At 31.9% G+C, this 22,950-nt stretch overlaps 2 protein-coding genes across 2 annotated transcripts; both read left to right on the top strand.

Moving 5' to 3' along the window:
* Positions 1-968: 968 nt before the first annotated feature.
* Smp_181190 (hypothetical protein) lies at positions 969-22,667 on the top strand (the record flags this gene model as incomplete). Its single annotated transcript, XM_018794950.1, has 9 exons — positions 969-1,083; positions 5,676-5,865; positions 7,445-7,676; positions 9,631-9,708; positions 10,845-10,917; positions 12,074-12,276; positions 14,381-14,521; positions 21,041-21,100; positions 22,434-22,667. The coding sequence occupies 9 exons, from the start codon at positions 969-971 to the stop codon at positions 22,665-22,667; spliced, it is 1,326 nt and encodes a 441-aa protein (XP_018649311.1).
* On the top strand, positions 18,007-18,186 carry Smp_188170 (hypothetical protein; the record flags this gene model as incomplete). The annotated part of the gene is made up of 1 exon (XM_018794951.1): positions 18,007-18,186. One exon carries the CDS (start codon positions 18,007-18,009, stop codon positions 18,184-18,186), a length of 180 nt encoding a protein of 59 aa, XP_018649312.1.
* Positions 22,668-22,950: the final 283 nt, after the last annotated feature.

Here is a 22,950-nt window from a genome sequence, read left to right as displayed (position 1 = left end):
TCTTCTTACCGAGACAAATAACTGTTATTAAGTTCCTTAATGGCTTAGATGATTCACTTAGTTGATTGATTAGTTCATTTTCAAGTCACTGAACTCCGTATTATCGTAATCACGGTTGGTTACATTGTATTAAATAATATTTCAGGATCCTTTCAAATAGGAGAGGATCCTAATCCTCATTCATTAAAATTTTCCTAGTGATATTTTTGTTGACGAAATTGAAGATTTCAGGATCGTAGATAATCATTTCCCAAGCTAGTTTTCTACACTGAACTTTGAGTTCCTTTCATTTATATAGTCTTAGAGATTTGTAGTGTATTTTCACTTAAATTGAATGAATTATGAGAGACACAGTGATTCAGTCATTTTCTTTGTGTAAGTTATTCACAAAGAGAAGGAATATATAACTATGTTTTTAACAAGTATTTTGATACTTTCTCAATACTGGATACTAAAGAGGTTTTTCTCCAAGTTTTCTCTAAATAATCTACATTGATGATCAAGCAATAACCACAATATATTTCTGTAGTATATAATTATGTAATAACCAATTCACGATTAAAACACCAATTGAGAAGCAGTTCCAGTAATGAGGAAATAAGTAGAATAGTAATTTTGAAACTGTTAGTTGAGGTTTTAATAGTAAATTCATAATATTCCTTCGTTTATTATCTTAGCGGGCTATAGCCCGTTAAAATTATAGTTAAATAACCTTCATATAATCCACAAGCAAAAATGGATTATTGGCTATCAGGACTCAGTAGCTGAGTGGATAACGCGATGGCGTTTGAAGCAAAAAGGTACTGGATTCGAGTCCCAGGGTGAACATCAACTCTGAGATGCAGGCACATCCAGCTGACGAGTCCCAAATAGGACGAAACGCGCGTCCTCGATTCCACTGCTAGCCACTATCCATCTTTGCTTACAATTATTCAATTGGGCTTATTTTTTATTTTTTCATAGATTTAATGAAAAGAAAATCTAATGATTTAATAATGAATTCTGGAGAAAATTTTTATGAAATACAACTAACTAGAGAGAAAATAGATCGTCTAATTCCACTGGTCAATAATGGAAAAGGAAGTGAGTTAAACTATTAACCATTCAAAATAAACATAAGATGGTAACCGCTGTAACTTTCATAATAAATGAAGTTGAAAATATTATAATAGTTTAAAAAATCATGTTCACCGCAGAACTTCAAAATTAAAAATCCACTTTCATATGGAGTCATGGGTATGCATACCTGAATATCAAGTTAGGTTAGAGTATTTGTTCAATGTTTGCTGGTTTTCACTTATTCTCCAACTAGCATCAGTTCATGACAAAAAGCTATTTTAAAATATAAAAATGGTAGTGCTTACCTTTACCTACTCATGATCTGAAACTTGAGTCAACAAATACCTGTATCATGCTGTACGTTGTTGATGATGATAAATGACATAATCAGAGCGTTTTTGTTACTGTTACTTCTTCTGCAGCTCTTGTGTCTCAAGACATCATCATGATAAAAGTTGGACTGACACATAGCAATGTTTCGATGAAAATTTTTTGAAGACAGTCAAAAGAAAAATATCAAACTGAAATGTTTAAGAAGAGTTTATTAACTCATTTAGTCTATGTTGTCATTATGATATTTGAATAAACGAATAGCCTGCATAAGGAATCCTCTCTGTTCATATCTAAAACTATAAGATACAAATTCAAAATTAGTGATGCAATAAGTCTGTAGTGTTTTTCATTAAACGAATATGTCTCCTAAGTATCTTTTTATGTCTGGTGGGACAACTGAGTGAGTCGCTGGAAAGGACTCTCGAGAAAGATATTAAGTTGATAGATGAAGTTTTGGACTTGCACAGAATATATTTGCTGGATGTGTTACTTAAAGTGATTTATATTAAACTTGAACCTATACCATGTTCATCATACATTTTCTTTACATCGTCGAATGCTTAACTGTTACTGTTCTGGGTTTTCTGTTTAGGTATATAATACATCCTAATCATCTTATATTATTACTTTGTTTTGGTAAATTTTCTTATTTGCAGTCGGGAAGTGTAACAAGATGACCATACATACTTTTTGAAATATTCTCTCCCATTATATTTTTCTTTTTTGTTACATAGGAATGTGTTATATTTATAAACTAATCGCATTAATGTCTCAACTGTCAAAAAATCTGATGTAGAATATTGAGGATTGTGATAGAATTTATGTAGAACGTTTTTGATCAGTGGTTAGATAGTACGAAGAATAAATAGAAATTTCGTCAACCCAATCATTGAAACAATTTAACTGTTAAACATCATTATTGATTGCTAACCATTAGAGTAGTTAACTGACTACTTTAATAACTTATACGTGGTTGTTTATAACTTATTGAAGAATACGTCCGATAATAGTAAGGTGTGACAGGTTAATTAATGAGGATAGACAATTGTGTATAATTAAAGTGACCAATTGTGTCACTCAATAAAAATTTAAAAAATTCAAACAAAAAATTTTTCTTTTCAATTCTGAAGACCGTGCTCCATAGAAATCATCGTTTTAGATGACCTATACAGTAAAAAGAAATAAATCCGAGAAACGTCGAACCCCAAAATTATTGCACAGCTGAGGCGTTGGAAATTCGTCAATTCAAGTTCGACTTCTCCGTGAGAAAGCCATACGTCCAACGTTTCATCCTTGCATAGCACTAATTCACTGCTCCAGTGTGTTTTGTCTAGTTTTTGACTTAATTGTTATTTTATGCCTTTTCAAACTGTCTACTTGTCTGTTACTATAACATGACAATTATATCGTTATGAAAACTCTATCATTCGTCCTGGGAAACTAAACGTTATATCAGTGTTATAATAATATCTAATGTCCCAGCACTTATACGCTTGATCAGAATACGTTTTCGCATTCCATTGTCTATAGTTTTTCTAATAATTTCTTCACATAAAAGGATTTGATTCATACGAGTTACGCTTACGATCACTTAAATGAATATTGACAAATTTCCATCATATTTACAATAGGATTCCTTTGTTAAATATAATCCCAATTCTTCTTTCTATCTTTAATTAGGAAGATATATGAGCGAATTTTGGAATCAACCAGAATATATTAGAAATGCTGAATCTAGCGATTTGTGGTATGAGTATAAATGTTTGTGCAATATATTTATCAGCAGATTTGATATCTGGATATATTGTTTATGTTCTTCAACTTAAAATTATAACTTTAATTACTGTTTAGGTTTGTTTTTGATGGAGTTTTGCTCTCTGAGCTGGATGGTTTGGAAGTGGAGCTTTCATCGTCCTTCTGAACGACATCATCAGCACAAACTTCGGGTAGAAGTGAAGTGTTTAGGTTTGTTTACAACAATAAGAAAATAAGACTTGTTGTTTAATTTTCTTGAAATTCGTAAAATTATGTGAAAAAATCACCCATTACTTCCTTGAAATCAGATAATTTCAGTGAAATATCAAGTCATCTTATCTATGAAAATAGGTGTTTTAATGATGAGAGAATCTGCATTTCAAACACTCTGTAGTAACTTCCAACTAAGGGGTAAGTAATTTACTCTGTAATACTTACCTACTTAGGCCCATTAGCCCTCGTGGAGGAGCATAGGCTGGACAACAGCATTCTCCATCCGACTCTGTTCTGGACAATGCTTTACAGTTCTTCCTAGTTGCTATTCATCCTTTTGATGACTGCTTCTAATTCCCGACGCAGTGCATTCTTTGGTCTTCCTCTTCTCCGTTCCCCTTCAGGATTATGAGTTGTGGTTTGCCTCGTGATGAAATTTGATGGTTTCCATAATGTATTTCCTATTCAGCTCTAGTGCCCTCTACTAATTTCCTCCTCAGTTGGAAGTGAGCTCGTTCTCTCCCACAGTAGACTGTTACTAATGGTATCCAGTCAATGAACATAGAATATCTTGTGTAGATAATTATTTATGAATACCTGTACTCTTTTGACGATGAATGTGGTAGTTCTTCAGGTTTCAGCTGCATAGAGTAGAACTGTCCTGATGTTCGTATTGAAGGTTCCAACCTTGGTGTTGACTGACAAATGTTTCGAGTTCCACATGTTCTTCAACTGTAGGAATACTGTCCTTACTTTGTTAGTCCTTGCCTTTACTTCTGCATCAGATCCTCCTTGTTCATTGATGATGCTCTGTATGCCTTAGTGTTATCATTAGATTTCATACAAAACGTGTTTTTCAATGCCCACTGTATTTATTTGTAGCTGGTCACTGATTTATCACCAAGTGTATACGTATAGAAACCTATCAAAATACTCAATGTATATTAAATAACAGGAATTCCTATAGTATCTTATGTTTTGAGTTGAAAGACTAGCAACAACAGCTGTAATATACAATACTCGAATTCTGAAGCTAAAGGAACAAAGGAAATGAAAAACAATATGAAGGAAACTTCCTAAATCCTCAAAAAGGATATGAGTAAATGAGAGAAATTCTAATAGCTACACATTTATGGAACAAATAACTAATGATTGATCCATTCTACATTGTGCATATTTAACAATCCATGGTCAAGTATTCGCAGAAATCACTTGTCCTTAAAGATGGGAATGGCAGTCCATTTCTAAGAAGTTCCAGTCCAAGATGAACTTCCTGTAGACTACCTTTAACTACCAGGTATCTCAACACAGGGTACAAGATAACGAGTTACTTAGAATATTGTTCACCGAATAACGTGATCGATAGATCTCAATAAGCATCTAAAGGACAAGAAAACTATGATAGCGATCACCATTCCATGATCAATCACTTGTGTACATCTCAATCTTACAGAAGGCCAACTGCTTCTCAAAAACTCAGTAGTAAAGTCTCAGAGTGTGAAGTTGGACAACGTGAGTTCGAATCCCCTAGGCAGTATTAGCTTTCTCAAGGTTAGAGGTATACTTTCTTGACAGTTGCAAACCAACACGTAACATAAATTAAGAGTCTTCTCCAAACAAATTTTAACCACTGAGAGAGAAAGATGGACAGATAAACAATTTTATAACGCCGTTAGTATACTTTCCTTATAATTTTAATATTTGCTTCCATTTACTATATATAATAGACGGATTTTTATCAAAAAGTTATAGTGTCTGCTTTTTTTTATATTGTTTCTTCTTCCCAATTATTTCCTAGTACAACAATGACAATGAAAGAAAAAGGTATATATAAACCAATTGAGTTTATCAAATGCCCTAAAGTTATTGAGATAGAAAAAGGTTGGTCATTTGTATTTCACCGGTTTTCTATTCAGTTATCTTTTTTATCAATAATATAATGCAATAATGGAAGTTATTAGAAGTTTAGGAAGTTAAATTAAATTTTGTGAACAAAATGTAAAGATGTTGGTATTGAGTTCTTCGCAATTAAACCATCTATGTCGGAATACTGAGCTCCACAAAAATCATCCACCTAAGCTGCAAATTTTCCTCATCAATTCAAAGTGTTTAAATGAATCCAAATATAACTGAATGCATAATGTGTTACAGATTTAATAAGCTACTGGGTATCGTTTATAGATTTAGTCTGCTCTCTATCAAAATATATAAATCAAATGAATGTAACTCACGTGTCGAGTTCTGACTTTTAAATTTGTCTTCCAACCACACTTTACTAACTTAATTCATAATATACTTACTTGTCTTATAAATAGGCATTATCTCATCGGAATGCAATAACAATGATGCTTCAAAAGAATGTATAACTGGAATCAAATGCCAAAACACTTATTTGATGGACAGAACTCAAGAATTATCTGACTTATTAAATCAAATGGTGCCACATGAACCAATAATGGATGAGTTAGCGATAACTGGTCAGAAAGTTTTAAAAAATCAAACAAAGTAAGTAGTTGTACGTTATAATATTGTTGTTGTGGGTAAACAGTCTTGTCCTTGTATGAGATTCCGTTGCAGAGTGCATCCATAACTTTATATCTATAGTCAGATCCAGGACCTACAGGTCTCGTGACATGTGCTTATTCTTTCAGTTACTAAGTTGACATTAAGTGGCTTAGATTTCTTCTTTATAAATTTTTAATGAGAATAAAGAATAGATTGATATATTATATAATTTAAATGAGCTGATTATTGGTATCTAATTATTGTTGATTATTTGGATGTTAATTGAGTTTTATGAACAAATATTGTATTAAAGTGGATTTCACACGGATACATCCTATTATAATTCACATTTTAGATTTTAAATTTTTTAGAAAAACCAATCCAGTGAAACCAATGAAATGAGTCTGTACAAAGATTTGAATTCTTTACATTAACCTCATTTGAGTAACTAACTGATACATCAACTGAATATTCGTAAAAATCATAAGAACTGTAAAGAACCAATCTTCATATTCTAAAACTATTATAAAAAGAAATTTTAAATCCCTAGATCCTATCAACATCTTACTATAATCTTCTATGCTTTCAATATGCTCATCCTCTTGAATTTCAAATATTTAGAATCCGTAGATATTACATATTGATTTCTTGAAAAGATGCTTATATTCTTGAAAATACATCTAGTTAGAAAATCTTGTAATCTCGTATTTGTGTAAGATATCTGTATGACGAAATGAATTAGAAGGTTTACCTTAAATTCATTTATATACAACAAAATTCAGTTTTAAAAAGGAGGATTTAATTTTATATTACAACTATGCTGTAAGTTTCAATACTAAGAGTGGACTTGTCAGTTACAAATAAATTAATGACTGAGTAGAACGTTCATATTAAAAAGCGGTATTTTTATGATCGGTTGAAGTTAGACACCGTTGGATGCCGGCCCAGTGGTCTAGAGGTTAAGAGCTCGCACGCGAGACTGATAGGTCCTGAGTTCGAATCTCGCGAAGCGGGATCGTGGATGCACACTACTGAGGAGTCCCATAATTGGACGAAACGGTCATCCAGTGCTTCCAGGTTTTCTATGGTGATCTAGCTTTAATTGACTCATGAATTCAACTATAAAATTCTTATGATAGTCTAATGAGTAAAAACAAAAAAGGTTATGTTTCTAATGTTTCTTGGCTTAATGTAAATCACTTCTTTGAAGTAAATAAATAAATCATCGAATTTAATTAACATAAGTTAGCTTATTTTTTTATTTTACTCTGAAGAAATATCTTACATTGAATCATGAAACGTTAATAATCCAAGTTTCTATTCATTAAGATATCAATCTATAAAACAAAATATCATTATTTTATTATCATGCTATAATTTGTTCAATTATTATATTCAGTAAAGATGGATGGTGGCTAGCACTGGGATCCAGGACGCGCGTTTCTCCCTGTTCGGGACTCGTCAGCTGGATGTTATATTATATTATATTCAGTATTTTATTTAATTAGTGATATACAACTGAACTTATAATTCCTTTCTTTTTTAATAACTTTAATTCAAATAAATAATAATCATAAAGTGAATCTCCTGATGTTCAAAACAATAGTAAAAAACTAAATGAAAATACTACATCAGAAGTTTCACAGTTATTAGAATCTGAGAAGCCTACAAATCTACAATCGAATTCGAAAATTAATGAATCTTATGTCAATGAACCATCTTTATATTTGAATGGTTATCATTTAAACTGGCAAACGATTTCTTCAAATTCATCACCACGATTGGGTATAGATATTCATTTAAATTTTGAAGTAAGTTTATTAATTTTGTATACTTTTCAATATCTGTTATAGCTTGTGGGTTTGTGGACCTATTAATATATGACGTGACGATGCTGCCAGTTAGAGTACAGTGAATTATTGATCGGACTAACGACATATAAAATCCGTACGAGCAGTCTAGAATATTTATCGACCCTTGATTCCCACCTAGCCTTGTCTCTTAAGTCCAGAACACCAATAACAGACTTTGCAATATGAATCATGTATTTCAGACATACTGAGTTTATATACAAACCAACTAGAGACCACATTGTACGATAAAATAGAAAATAACATTTGTAGAAGATTTAGCCATATGTCGGAGACAGTAATTAATAGACTGGATATAACTCAAGAATGGTGAATCGTATAATAATAATTGATAGATCAAAATAAAGCTTATGATAAGAGCAACACGAATATGAATAGTTCAGTTATTTAACAATTATACAATAAAAATATATGTATCATATTGGTCCATAAATAGTTCTCAAAAGTTATCATTCATAATTCTCTTCGGGATATAACAGTATCATACAATATTTTTCTTTCATCAGAAGTAAAAGTAAAGAGATTGTAGTTCCGGACTAGAAGTATACTATTTATAATTTCCACGGTGAAAATTCATACAAAGTGCTTGTCACTATTTTTTTAGCTCGAACTTAAATGACATAGACATTTTTTGGACTTCATACATCCCAGTCAATGTAATGTTTATCTGAGTATTCTTTTTTAAAGATTTTACCAACTAATATATAGTAAATAAAACTGAAATATTGCAAAAATATCTGTATTATGAATAAATTACTAACCTTGAATCGTTTTCATCCTAGTGCTCATATTATTTGTTGCATATAACGTAAGTACAAACTAACTGTAATCCATTCAAGTAGTGTAGTGAACAAAACACCAGTTGGGGACAACCGTATGTATTTCAGCACAAATTACAGACTATCTCACTAAATTCTGATAACCATACAGTATAAAGTTAATTTGCAAACTTTCAATCAATTGTCTCAATCTTGACTGTTTCTTCTGCAAATATCAGTCCGTCTTCTCTGATTTCATTGTTCGTACATTTTCGTACCGATTGCGCTTCATTCCTGTTCTTTCCTTATCGATCTTCTGCCAAAATACATTCTATGTCTCACCATCACCATATACTACTTATGTGGATGTAAGTAGACCACACTACAGTAGTATAAAGTTAATATACATCAACTTTATTAACGTTATCTAACGAATAATAAAACGTTTAATGTTTATCTACGTTATTCAATGACTACTTAATGCCTCATTTGTAGTAATAACTCCAAATTTTAATCATTTTCATACGTTTTCAATACTAAGTCTCCAAACTATCAATTTAAAACCTTTCAAGTTATTGAATGTATACCAAGTTATTTATTTTTCATAGGTTAAATGCTTCTTTTCAATAAATTATTTTATAATATTAACAATACTAAATGAATTTGGTTTGATTTTGATATATCTGATAGATGCATGTAAATATCAATGAAGTTCTTCATTCTGTTTATGGGATAGATCATCAACTACTTTTTTTGTATAGTATTACATAACTATTAAGCTGGAAAATTATAATATTTTTAATTAGTCCTCTTTAGACAATTATCTTCAGGTGGGTGACTAATATTGTATATTATGAGAAAGATCAGAATAATTGATAAAAACATAGTAACCACAACATTTAAAAATAGTATCTACCTGAGCTACAAATATCCCATTATGCTAAAATTGTATCACATACTTAAACTAATACAGAATTTTATAAAATGTAACCTGTATGTTAAGCTATAATACATGTTGCGTAACCTTCAAAACTTCATGATTTCGATTTTTATCACGACGGAACACATTAATATGGTAATATTATTGAAAATTATGGAATTTGCTTTTATTATTGATATATTAATTGTCATTTTAGAATGAATCTCCGATATTGCAAACAGAATACATTGAATTGTTTAATAATGGAAACGTTCTTATATCATATGAATGGACTGTAAGTCCAGATATTCATTGATTGTATGATAATTAGCATTATTATTATAGATGATTTGCTGTGAACAGTATGAAAAAGTATTTCAACATATTATACTTTAGCTTTTTAATGGAATTTCTTATTCGTTACCACTAATAACTGGAAAAAATAACTCCGTTTATGTTTCGAAATTAGTGGTAAACGGTCTTCAGTACAAATAGAATTCTTTTGATTCGTTTACTTGTGATTAATTATCTTATTAATTAACTTTTAACCAGGCTCACATAATATTTTACCTCCGTGGGTTTCAACATATGAATCTCCCACATACTGAGTCTCGTTCAAAAATGAATACACAGACAATAAATTTGTTCATTGCTGAATTAATTTCGAACACTGTAGACAATATATCGAAAATCTTTTGAATAATGAATCGATTTTCACTCTTGTACTCTACAAAAATACATAATAACCAAGTACACAACATCATAATAAGCCAAGTTTGAACCGAAACCATAGAAGAATAGTCCAATTTATAGTTTTCCATGGTGGTCTAGCCTCAATTGACTCATGAATTCAACTACAAAGCTTCTAAAATCTCCACAAAACCCCTTTTGATAATAATCACATGCTCACTAGTGACTGGCTTTAAGAGGTATTTCCTGGAGTTCTACTGAGAAGCAGTGACCAGTGGAGTTCAACTGAAGACAATGGTGGACGGTTGCTCAATTTCTTGGATCGGTTGAAGTTAGAAATTAACATCATTAAATGCCGGCTCAGTGGTCTAAAGGTTAGGTACTCACGTGCGGGACTAACAGGTCCTGGGTTCGAATCTAGCGAGGCGGGATCGTGGATGTGCACTGCTGAAGTGTCGCACAATAGGATGAGTTGGCCGTCTAGTGCTTCTAGGTTTTCCATGGTGCTCTAGCTTTAATTGACTCATGAATCCAACCATAAAATTATGTGAAATAATAATGATATAGGATTTATGATTCATCAACAATTAGCCTACAGGTCGAATTTAAGTTTATCAATATAGATAAATGGAAAATTAAATTAATAACATTAAATTAATATCATTCGCTATTCATGTACATTAAAACGCATTAAAATTTGAATTTAGCTCAGTTAAGATTACTCTATCACATTAATTTCAGCGTATTCCCCGGAAAAATCATTTTGAATTGGATGACAAAGATAATAACGTGTTTTATTTTGACTCTAAACCAGGTAAGTAGTTATCTTTGTAAAAAAAAATAGATAAAAATTTTATTAATATCTTGGATAGAAATACTTCTGAGATACAATCATAAATTAATAGAAAATCTCACATTTACAAGCTTCTTCGTTTGACTTTCAATAGAACAAATATTTTGTTCAATTCTTAACGGTTATCGTTCATGAAACACCGAGACTATTTTATAACGAGATTATTCATCTTTCGATAATCCATTTCGCAAAAATACATCTGTTCAATAAACTTTCAGTTTTATAACTGAATCAGTACTTTTACAGTGTTTCTTAATCATCTTTCAATGACTATGGCAGGAAATAGGGAACCTTTTAAATGTTCACTTACTAGTTGTCTACTGTGTACAGTCACCTGGAACCAGCTGGTTTATGAACTAGCGTTGTATACTGATATTGAGTTTATTGGTTGATCAGGTTTTTATAAGATCACGACGTTAAGCGAGGGGATGTCGTTTCAATGAATTTATTATAGGGCTATATAATAGCATATATATATATATATATATATATATATATATATGATATTTTAAATCTTACGTGAAGAGAATGAAACAATATGATGATTTATAGAATGATTCTAGTGCTAGATTATGCGGTGTAGACGGTTGTTTGAATCTGCCAATTGATGTTTAGGACTGTAATTGATCGGTCTCATATTGGCATATGTGCATCCTGTACGAAGAATATGAGAAATAATTAAGGAAAGAGGAATATTTTCAAATGAGAAATCGATGAAATAAAAATAAAATAATAATACCACTAACAGTTTAAGGCCATGGTAGAAATAAGGATTAGAAGTGCTTCTTTTGTACACCCAGATCGGGTTACATTTCGTGGTTGGTAAGAGCTTCTTCTGTTTTAAGAAGTTGAATAAAAAGAGATATCTGGATTTCAAGCATTCAAAAATGAGTTTCAACCCCCTTACCATAACAGAACACTTACGTTCCCATTCACTGTACAAGCTTTATTCTAATTGTTAGTCATCTTATCTTTCGTCATTATCAGAATTACAACCTAATGAAATATTATTCATCAGTAGTTATATGTTTCCACTTCAGCTAAGTGGTTTTTCTAATCCATGCGTATCTAAAATTTCAATTTTCACCTTAAGTTTTTTTATTTACTAAATTCATAGGAATAATACAACCAGGTGACATTGTTCACTTGCCAATCACTCTAAAATCTCATCATGAAGGAATTTATAAAGAGGTTTGGCGTTTTGATACAACTCCAGTCTTTCAAGGAATGTTGCCAATCTGCGTACATTTCCATGCTATTTCTGTATGGCCAGAATATCATCAATTTTGTTCTTTTCTGGCAAAAGATATCTTTATTCAAGTAAGAGCTACTGATTTCATTTGTTCATCATTACATACTTCATGGTTTGTGGTGAAAATGAGACAAGATATGTTGAAATGAAACTAATCATAGACTTACAAACTTATAGATACGAAAGTACTGTTTTAAACCAGCACTGGTGAGAATACCATTGAAAACATTTGATAAAACCAGATATAAACCACTACCAGCATATAACATTTTCGGTTCGTTAATCAATATACACGTATATGTAGATAGAAGAAAAATTACAAACCAAATTGAAGTAAAAATTCCCATTTTGACATTTGGTAAAGAGAACTAATTGAGAAAAGAAATTTCCATCAAATTAGTTATTCATCACGGCTCTATACTAATATATTTAAGTATAATTTACAACAACGAAATAATACTCATCGAGTAGTTCCGTTACTTAATAATTATAAATTGACACGATGATTACAAAACAGTGTTGAGTAATTGGAAGAAAGAGGATTGTAAAGCAACTAATAGACTCATTGAAACAGATTAAACAGCGAGTTTTTAATTCGGACGTGTTCGAAATGTTGAGACTTACAGGAACAATGAGACCAAAGCCAAAAAGTACATAAAAGTGGCTTGCCCCTTTTACCCGTTTTAGATATAAATAATTCAGCCTGTCATACGATAGCATTATGGTTAGTGAAAATTTTCAAACTATTGAACAAGGAAATCGTTAAGCATAATGTCACGGATTCCTTTGAATTTGTTGGTAATATAGAAAATCTATGGGTCAAAAATAACTTCATGATATCATAAGATGTATCGTCTTTATTCACTAATATTCCGCTACCTGAAACTAGATTTTATTGCTTATCAGATCACCATCCGTCTTGATCGAACAAAGGATAGGCAAGAGTTATTATGAATTATATTCTTGTTCACTTGTTAGACACAGGTCATCAAATTGACTTGAGTAAAGTTTTTAAGATTATACACCATATTCCATCAAATTTACCGCATGGTTCACGAGTTCGTCTTTTGCACATTGCTGAAGCTATTAAAATCCAAATCTTTGTACCCAAAAGAAGTTTATATAGCCACTCTCGCTACCTTGGCCATCGGTATAGGAGTGAGCTTTTAGTTGAATTTCGATTAAACCCTACCCTCAAAATATTTAAACAATTTTCTAATTTCCCCTATTGGGTCATCTTATAATTATTACGTAACGGAACTACTCGATGAGTATTATTTCGTTGTTGTAAATTATACTTATACGTATTGATATAGAGCCATGATGATCTCTTCAAAAAATTTTCATAATAAAGCTATCATTTTACCTGACTATGTTAGGTTAAATTAATCACCACACAATGGGACTTACTCCACTTATGCTCCTACATTTTTTTCAAGTGTTAGTATGATTTTAAATGAATCCCTATTTCAAAAAATTATTTTACCTGTAGTCTTTGTTCACTTAAAGTGTGCTTGATTCATCATTTTAGTCTCGAATCATTAGAACTAATTTATTATTATCGGTATGGGGAATTGGGGAGATTGCAGCATTTTCACATCTGATATCACGAGTCTATCTAAGCTAGACCACCATTAAAAACCTGAAAGCACTGGATGGCATTTTTGTCCTAGCATGGGACTCCTTAGCAGCGCATACCCATGATCCAACACGCTGGACTAGAACCCAGGAGCTTCGGTTTCGAACGCGAACGCTCAAACTCTTGACTACTGAACCGGCATCCAACAGTGTTAATGTCTAATTTCAATCGATCCATGATTTTGCACGACCCTTCATCCTGAGGTGGATAACTGTCTCACATCCGACATGAATTGGACTCTATGACCAGTACACACACACGATTCCGCATTGCTTCCATGTTTTCAGTGGTGGTCTAGCTTGGTAATTTATTTATTTCCCAAAAATAAATATAAAAGTACGGAGGAAGGATTTTTAAGCGTACATATTATGAGCGGTTAGTATTATTGAATGCCACATCAATATTAATATTTTATTTGAGAGCTGCACTAAAGTTATCGCCTAGGTTATTATCGTAGCCTTCAACAACAAAATTCTATTCTTGAAATAATTAAACAAAATTGAAGAAATAACTGAATAATTCTATTTCTTTAGTTAGAGCAGGAAGCTAACTATCGAATGGTATATCAAATGCTACAAAATTTAATCATGAATATTCAACCTGAAGAACGTCCACCAAGTCCCATCCTTGAACCGAATACAGAAGAGGCAATATTCACGTTAACTAATCCGAATGTAAGCTTGCTTTATTTCGACAAATATCCATATATTTGTTAAACCAAGAAACAATACTATTACATTCGCTTTGACTTTCTGAGAATTTCCATGTTCTGTTCCTCTAAGGCCATATTAGCCCTGTATCATGTACTCTATTATAAATTAAAACTGATGAGACAGCTTTAAAAACGCAACTTTTTATTCATTTTAGTATAAAATCAAACCGTAAACACTTTCTTATATAATCAGTGCTTGACTGATCTTCATTAGATTCGCTTGAAATGGTACGAGGTTTTAGGCACATCATTTCACTTAATAAAGCTGCTTTCTATATAAGTTGTTCGTTTTAAATTCACTCACATATATATGGTGGAAAACTTGAGTTAAGTAGTTTGATATTTAGTGAGGATGTTGTTAGTTATCTTGGTCTTTACGGAACTAAAATACATCGTGTTCAGAGACGTGGAGAGAATCACTACCTAGCTTCTATAGGTAGTTACAGTGAAGCATGAGAAGTAAATTCAAAGTCAATTTACCAAAATAAACTAGCTCTTACTTCTCATTGAGTTATTTGACAATATAACTGGATCCATCCTATTACTTACGCCTGAATAGGAGGAAAACTTGCGTTACCAGTACAACGCGATACAGTAGATTCTTTATGTTGGGAATGTTAGATCCCCAGAACTCACTTGTAATTTTATTTTGAAAATTTGAATTTCTTTGTTTTCGCTCCAAAATCGTTCTTTTTACCTTCATGTCGTATTTCCTACTTGGGAAAATCTTAAACGCTATTGGTCCGTTGTATCTTTTAGTATGCTATTTTGTAACGCTTCTCAAGGACAGTTTTATGTTGTATATATACGTTTAATTTGTGCTTCTGGCTACTTGCGGAATATATTTATTTCCCGTTCGGACTTCGTCTTCTCATTCTAGTTAGCGGGGCTGGAACTCATCAGAATAGCTGGCTTATTGGTCTTTGGTCACAAGTCTTTGTTCCGTTCGCAGACTAGGTGAACTCGTGATCGCTTCAAACATAGTACTTTGACATGCAGATATTGATCAGTACGGAATATCAGCTTGTCAGCTATCGACAGTTTGATTTGTAACATATGTTTATACTTCAATAAATAATGATCTAAAATTGTATAGTCTCTGCCTTACTTTGTTGACTTACTCAGAATTTAAACTCAGGATAAATGGTAAAAGTGCAGCGTAGAAATGACCTAATCAGAATCCAAAATGGGAATTTTGTGGTTTTTCGCTAAATTAAGATATCACCAGTAGAGATATCTTTGTATAGTGCTCAGAACATTAAAATGAAAAACCAAAAACTGGTTTCGGTCATCATAGAATAAAAGAAGATAGTGTTAAACCAATCAAACGCTCAGTTTTCTTCTATGTACTTACTTACGTTTGTTACCCGTCGTGGAGTAGCGTGGACCGACCACCAACATTCTCGATCGAACTCTGTCCTGGGCAATTCATTCCAGTTGTTTCCCGTTGCTATTGATCTTTTTGATGTCTGCTTCCACTTCCCGACACAATGTTACCTGGTCTTCTTCTTTTACATTTTCCTTAAAGACTCCATGTTAGCGCTTACCTCGTGATTCAGTTTAGTGATTTCTGTAATGTATGTCCTATCCACTTCCATTGTCTTTTCCTAATTTCTTCTTCAGCTCCATCCTATACCCTTATAAAAATACCGATCTCTGAAGATATATTTCATGATTAGCCGATATTAGTGAAAAAACCACATGAAATTAGGTAGTATTAGATAGTCAAATATTTTTGGTTTTTAGAGAACTAAAACACTACTCACTCGTGAGTTCACTAAAGGGGTTGAACACCAGATCTAAAAGTTTTGCAGCAAGTACAACACTATTTCATTGTTATGTCCAAATAGAATAATCCATGTTCAACATTTGTTTATTTTGTGCAGTTTTACTATAAACATCATGTGGTTCAAAAATTGAAACAATTTTATAAAGAGATAAAAGAGAGAGAAGTTAAATTTCTTGGAAATGATTATGAAACAATTCTATCCAACACTGATAATTGGAAATATTCAATAACTGAACTAAGAAAAGTGAGTCTGAATTCGAATGAACATTTGAAAAATCCGCCGTATATTTTTCTGATGTTAACCTGAAACCTGTTGTGTTTTTTTGGTACAATTTCAGTTATTACAAAATAAAATTCCTATGAAACTTAGTTACTGCCAAAAATACCACCGACAGACAGGAAACTATTAGCCATGGGGAGTTGATAAATAAATTGAAAATAATGATAAAAAGTGAAAATAAACGTAGATGTAGAGTATAAATAAATAAATCTAAAGGCTTAATTACTAAAACGAGCTGAATTTGAGGAAACATCAGTATATTCCACAATTAACTTGCATTCACAGCAACTTCCATATTATAAATAGTATTCTGGTTGAAAAGCTAGCCTTGTTGTCCTCAAAGAATGCTTAGTATGGCCCTGTGTACTATTTGTATAGTCGAGATTCTGGGTTCCTATGTGTACCACCGTCTTGAAATCTACTGTTGATTTCCCATTCTCATATTGAACTACCTTTGATTCGTGTATCTTAACGGAAACCAATGTACTTTGACAAGAACTATTTATATTATAAAAGTACGTTCAACGAGATGTTTTATTAGTAATAAATATGCCATTTTCCAGAACTCTAGTTGATTCCTTGTGGTACGGAATGAAATTTTAAACTTAATATATAAACCATTTGCTTTCATAGTTATCCACCAAACTTTACAAAAACCAACACTTTAATATGTTAGGTTATACCTGAAGTCAACTAATTTCAAAAGACTAACAAAATAAAGTTAATGCAGAAATGTCCGAAATTATTAAAGTATTATAACAAAATTTTGATGCCGTTTGCTATCGACGCATTATTCTAATGTGGAAGTTAGTAAATCGTCTATCAAGTGAAGTGTACCCTTTAAACATTCGAAGAAAGATAACTTAAAAAACATAAAATGTAGTGAAATAACAAAACATGATAATGAACAAATATTTTAATACCTTGAGGCTATTAAAACTATGGTTTCACTTCTACACCATCGACTTATTCCACACTACTTTAAACACATATGAGACTGAGGATGTACGACAACAGAAGTTAATCGATTTTCATTGAATGAGAACCATATTCTTTCATATCTTCACACATCAACCAACATTCACTGAAGCGTAAGCTTATAGTTGGTACAACTTCAATGTAATATCCGATAAAACTTACATTTAAGTTTTTTTCGAATATGAAATTTTCTATTATCTATGTTTTTTGATGGAATTTTGTTCTCTGAGCTGGATGGTTTGGTCGTGGATGGTGTCGTTCAGAAGGACGATGAAAGCTCCAGGACCGAACCATCCAGCTCAGAGAACAAAACTCCTTCAAGATCACCCACCTGAGCTACAAATCTTCTCCAGTATCTATGTTTATTTATTCTAAAATCCTATATACATTTTGATTATAGATGATTTACAAATACGCACCTGATATGACCAAAGCAAATGCTGCAGCTAAAAGGGAAGAAGAATTTAACAAATTTTTTCAATCCGTTGATCAGCTGGTATTTCCTTCAAAAACAAGTTTTACAAATACATCTGTGGAACGTTATAGAATTGGGTACGTTACAAAAATTTTATATTTTTGAGAAACAATAGTTGTTAGAATATTTTTAAATGAATCTCTCTTAAAATGGTGATCTTTAGTTAAGCTTTTAAATGACTTTCTGACCATGGATTTTGGCTGAATTTAACGTCATTATTATTTGTCAACTCCAGAAGGAAGGTTAATTCTCTTAAAAGTGATTGGTAGGAAGTGAATTTCATCCTCAGTACGTTCAGGAACTTATATTGATTTGTTTCACTTAATAAGCATATATTTATCTATGTGCACCAAATGAATAATAATAAAAGAATATACTGAATGGTTTTATACATGAGATGGATGAAGGCCAAACATAATTTTCAGCTTTTACATGTTCGAACTCATCTCAATTAGTTTCATCGAATTTTGACTGGTACACTGTGTACACCAGGTGATAAAGGATATTAAGTTTTACTTTTATCCCGTAACGTCAGCGTAATTTCTAGTGGTTTTCATAGATGTGTTATTTTTCAATTGAAGTATTTTATTCGTAATTTAATGGACATAGATGTATTTTCAATACATTAAAGCTGAATTCAAGCGTCAATTTCGTCGCTAAGGTATTTATAAGACATTTGGGTCTATTAGCTGAATAGATTATAATTTCGACAAACCAGCTCTGATCGAAATAATAATGACGTAACCGTAAATCTTAAAAACTATTAATAACTTCACTGTTGTGGACAGCTTGAATATTCCTACTACCGCTTACAAATTATCCATTAACAGCAGTTTAGAATGTCTTCAATGAATCATTATTAATGATCAAGTTAATTGTAACAATTTATTTTGAATAACAAGTCTCCTAGAAATCAGGGAGTTTTTCAATGTTGAAGATATTCTTCACTTGTGATTCTCAACGAACAAGGTATTTTAATTTCTCACAAAATGGTAGCTTACACTGTACTCAAACGATAGATTCTGTTAAGCTTACAATGTTTCCGAGATTTGTTAAAAGAAATATTCATTTTAGTAATTAATATAATCAACATAATAAGAGCTGTACATAATATTTGGTTTCAGATTATTAAAAAGTAAGTCATCTACAGGACGTTATGAATACGTATTCAGCTTTTCATAGAAGCAGTCATATAGATTAATTTTTCCACTCCGCTTTGACAGGGTTCTACCGAGCTTGGAATTAAAATACAGTTTTTTTAGTGTAGAATAACAAAATACTTATTTACCTCGTAACACTATATACATCATAACAGGTTAATATATGACCAGAATTTTCTTACATGCATTGAGCTAATATGCCACTTAGTTCGGGTAAACGTTGTCTAGTCATTATATTATCTGACTTCTCTATTTCTAGCTACACACTTTTGTCTCAAACTTTTGCAAAGCTCTTTGATTTGTGTTCAAATCTCCGGTGGCTCCATGGACTTCCAGAACTTACTAATAGTCCAATAAAATGTAAGTCATAATAACTATATGAAATTTAACTAATTTATTTCTGAATAACTGAATAAATTATAAACAAACTGGTATAATAATCAAAAATTTAGTTTTCTATTCATTGATATATTACAAATATCAGAAGGGGGTTTTGTGAAGATTTTAATAATTTTATATAGTTGAACTCATCAGTCAATTGAAGCTAGACCACCATGGAAAACCTGAAAGCACTGGACGGCCAACTCGTCTTATTGTATGACTCCTCAGCAGTGCGCATCCACGATCCCACCTCACGAGATTCCAACCCCGGACCTATCAGTCTCTCGCGCGAGCGCTTAACCACTGAGAAGCAATGACCAGTGGAGTTCAACCATGTCTGTTGAGAGATATCAACTCACTGAAGACATTGGTGAATGGTTGTTCAATTTCGTGGATTGGTTGAAGTTAGAAATTAACATCGTTGGATACAGGCTCAGTAGTCTAGTGTTTAGGCGCTCGCATGCGAAACTGATAGGTCCTGGGTTCTAATCTAGCGAGGCGGAATCGTGGGTGCACACTGCTGAGGAGTTAGTCCCATAATAGGACGAGTTGGCCGTCTAGTGCTTTCAGGTTTTCCATGGTGGTCTAGCTTCAATTAACTCATGATTTCAACTATATAATACTACAAATATATTATTTTTACTAATAACAATCCAACCAATGTTCAACTTCCTTGGAATTGCCAAGTCAAACCTGGGCAATAAATATTTAGGAACTCATACTGGTAAAATACTAAGTAATTCGTAGAAAAATATTATTTATACAATGATAGATGCTTCGAAAACATTTATCTTTCAAACATCTATTATTGTATTTAAATAGGTATGAAATATTACGTTGATTCGATCTGATTATAAATTCGCATCTATATTTGCTCGCGCACACACATTCGCCTCTCTGATTTCAATTTGCTTATAGCTTTGCAACGTGGGCTATTTGCTTATACACTGTAGTTGCCGCGTCTTATTGCATTCTGATTTCAAACACCGTTGAGATTTATATGATAACGGTTACAAAGGTAATTGATTAACGAAGAAAAGCCACTACAAATTGAAAATGTTTTCTCACTAAGCAGAATTTTCACACCATAAATTAACAGTCATTAATCAAAACAGATTAAAGAAAAAATCAGAAAAAATTAGTTGATAACGAGTTTAGTCAAAATCAAAAATGACCCCCAAGTACATTGAATGTTTTCTTTTAAACTACCTAATCCAGTAACATAAATTTGAATTTGTGTTTCATGTTTGATAAAGGTGTTTTACATTACATTCATTAGCTGATATGAAATCTGTGATAGTTACGTATGACGTTAGTCAAATTCATTTCTTTTACAATAGTACTTTAAACCACTCTCTTAAGCACAACAAAATGATTTAATGCACCTTTTAATTATTCTTTGTTTCTATTTAGCACAGAGAGGTGGTAAAATTGTAAATCAAACAAATGATAGAACAGCTGTATCTGCGGTAACAAGAGTAAGTGGTTATTTAGTTACGAGTACAAGAAATGTTTATCGTTATCATTTTAACTGATTGAGAGCAATCAACACGAAGCCTTAAACCTAGATTTTTTACTGGTTGGTACTCTTTGCCAATGGCTGTCCGAAATCAACTAATGACAACTAATTATGACATTGAAATGGTTTAAAGAATTTCTTCATTTTTAACACAGATTTTTCTTTGAAAAATATTTTTCTTAGTTAACCTAGTGACACAGAAGTGGTAAATGTACTCTTTGATTAGCCATTGATCGAACCTGCAGTTTAGGGGCTGAACTTCTAGTATATATTATTTGAAGTCGAATGAAAGACTCAAGTAATAATGATTTTCTTAAAGGTCACTTTATAATGTTGCCTGGAGTAGTAGAAGTCTGGAAGAAAATCAGAGGATTTAAACCAAGACCTATCATCAGTACATGGAGTCATAGACTGTTAAGCTGTCCTGTGTTGGTTATTGCAGACTATCTAGTCAGAGTCAATCTAATAACCACAATAGGTTGTTGGAGATTCTATTTTTAGATCCATTCACTCCCTATATTCTCCTAGATCTGAAACCTGAACATTATTTTTGACATTTTATTTCTTTAATTCACTCCTTCCTGTCGAATGGTATCCTCAAACAGTAGTCTTTTTTACAATCATTGATGATACTGTTATTTTAACTCTCTCGTCATCTTGTTAATTTAATCCTGTCATGCTCATGTGGTAGGGCCAGTTTGGAATGATACACAATTGTCACAGATTCTATGTTAATTTTGACTGACGGACTGACTGATTGCTGGATAGTAGTGGATGCGTTATGATTATGCCCATGCTTATATTTTTAAAATATCGAATAGATTGCTAATCAATAAGTGATTTGTAACGATACAATCTGGTCGACCAATAAATGTTCACAAAACCTAATTATCCTGGTAAGCCTCTAAATAATTAGATATTAAAAAAAAAATTCTTTTCTCTAGTAAAGTGAGATACGTCCATATGAAGTGTTAGGTGTATTTAAAGGCACGATAAAATGTCATTTATCCAATAGACGATTAAATGATAGGACTTTGTCATCCATTAAGACCTAACTCTCAAGGCTAATTCTTCACTATCTTATCAATCTATTTTGCAAATCTAAGTATTTTCAAAAGATATCATGCACCGATACTTTTAACCCTCATTTAAACAACACGAAGTATTTAAAACGTATGTTAAATATTTCCAGTCATTTTCAAATATTTTTTTATTGATAGATACTTGTTTGTTTCAATGCTCTTCAATTAAAATATCCATTTATCTTCTTAAATCCTATATTTTTTCTACAGAATCTTACACAAACCAAACCATTGGATGAAGTTCAAATAGAAAGTGACGATAAATTCTCACTAATAGATCAACAAATCTTACCAGAAGATACTCAAGAATCAAATGAATTAGCTGAATTTATCAAAACTATTTCACCGAATTCAAGATTATGGAAGAATAAAGCTTGTTCAATTGTACATGCGACATTGTCTCAACTTCTAGATGACTTATTTACTTGCTGGAATGATATTTAATTAGAAAATTAAGTGATATCTACTTACTTCCTCTGTGAACTTTAGTTTTCAATCCTTCTTACTGATATTTAAAAAAAATTTTTGTTCTGATCTACCGTTTGTAAAATTATTACAGTACAATTTATATTGTTAAATAAGTCTCCAATGTTCAAAATGCTTGCATTAATTTAACATTGTCATCTAAGATTAAAGTAAGAGATATAAACCTTAAATTCCTTTAACAGTCATTAGAAAATCTATATAACTGTGAATTGAGTAGGTTACCAAAATGAAATATCAACCA

This window comes from Schistosoma mansoni, chromosome 1, assembly GCF_000237925.1.
Source record: "Schistosoma mansoni strain Puerto Rico chromosome 1, complete genome".
NCBI lineage: Eukaryota > Metazoa > Platyhelminthes > Trematoda > Strigeidida > Schistosomatidae > Schistosoma > Schistosoma mansoni.
The sequence above is the reverse complement of the archived record's forward strand: the minus strand, read 5'-3'. Positions and strand labels throughout refer to the sequence as shown.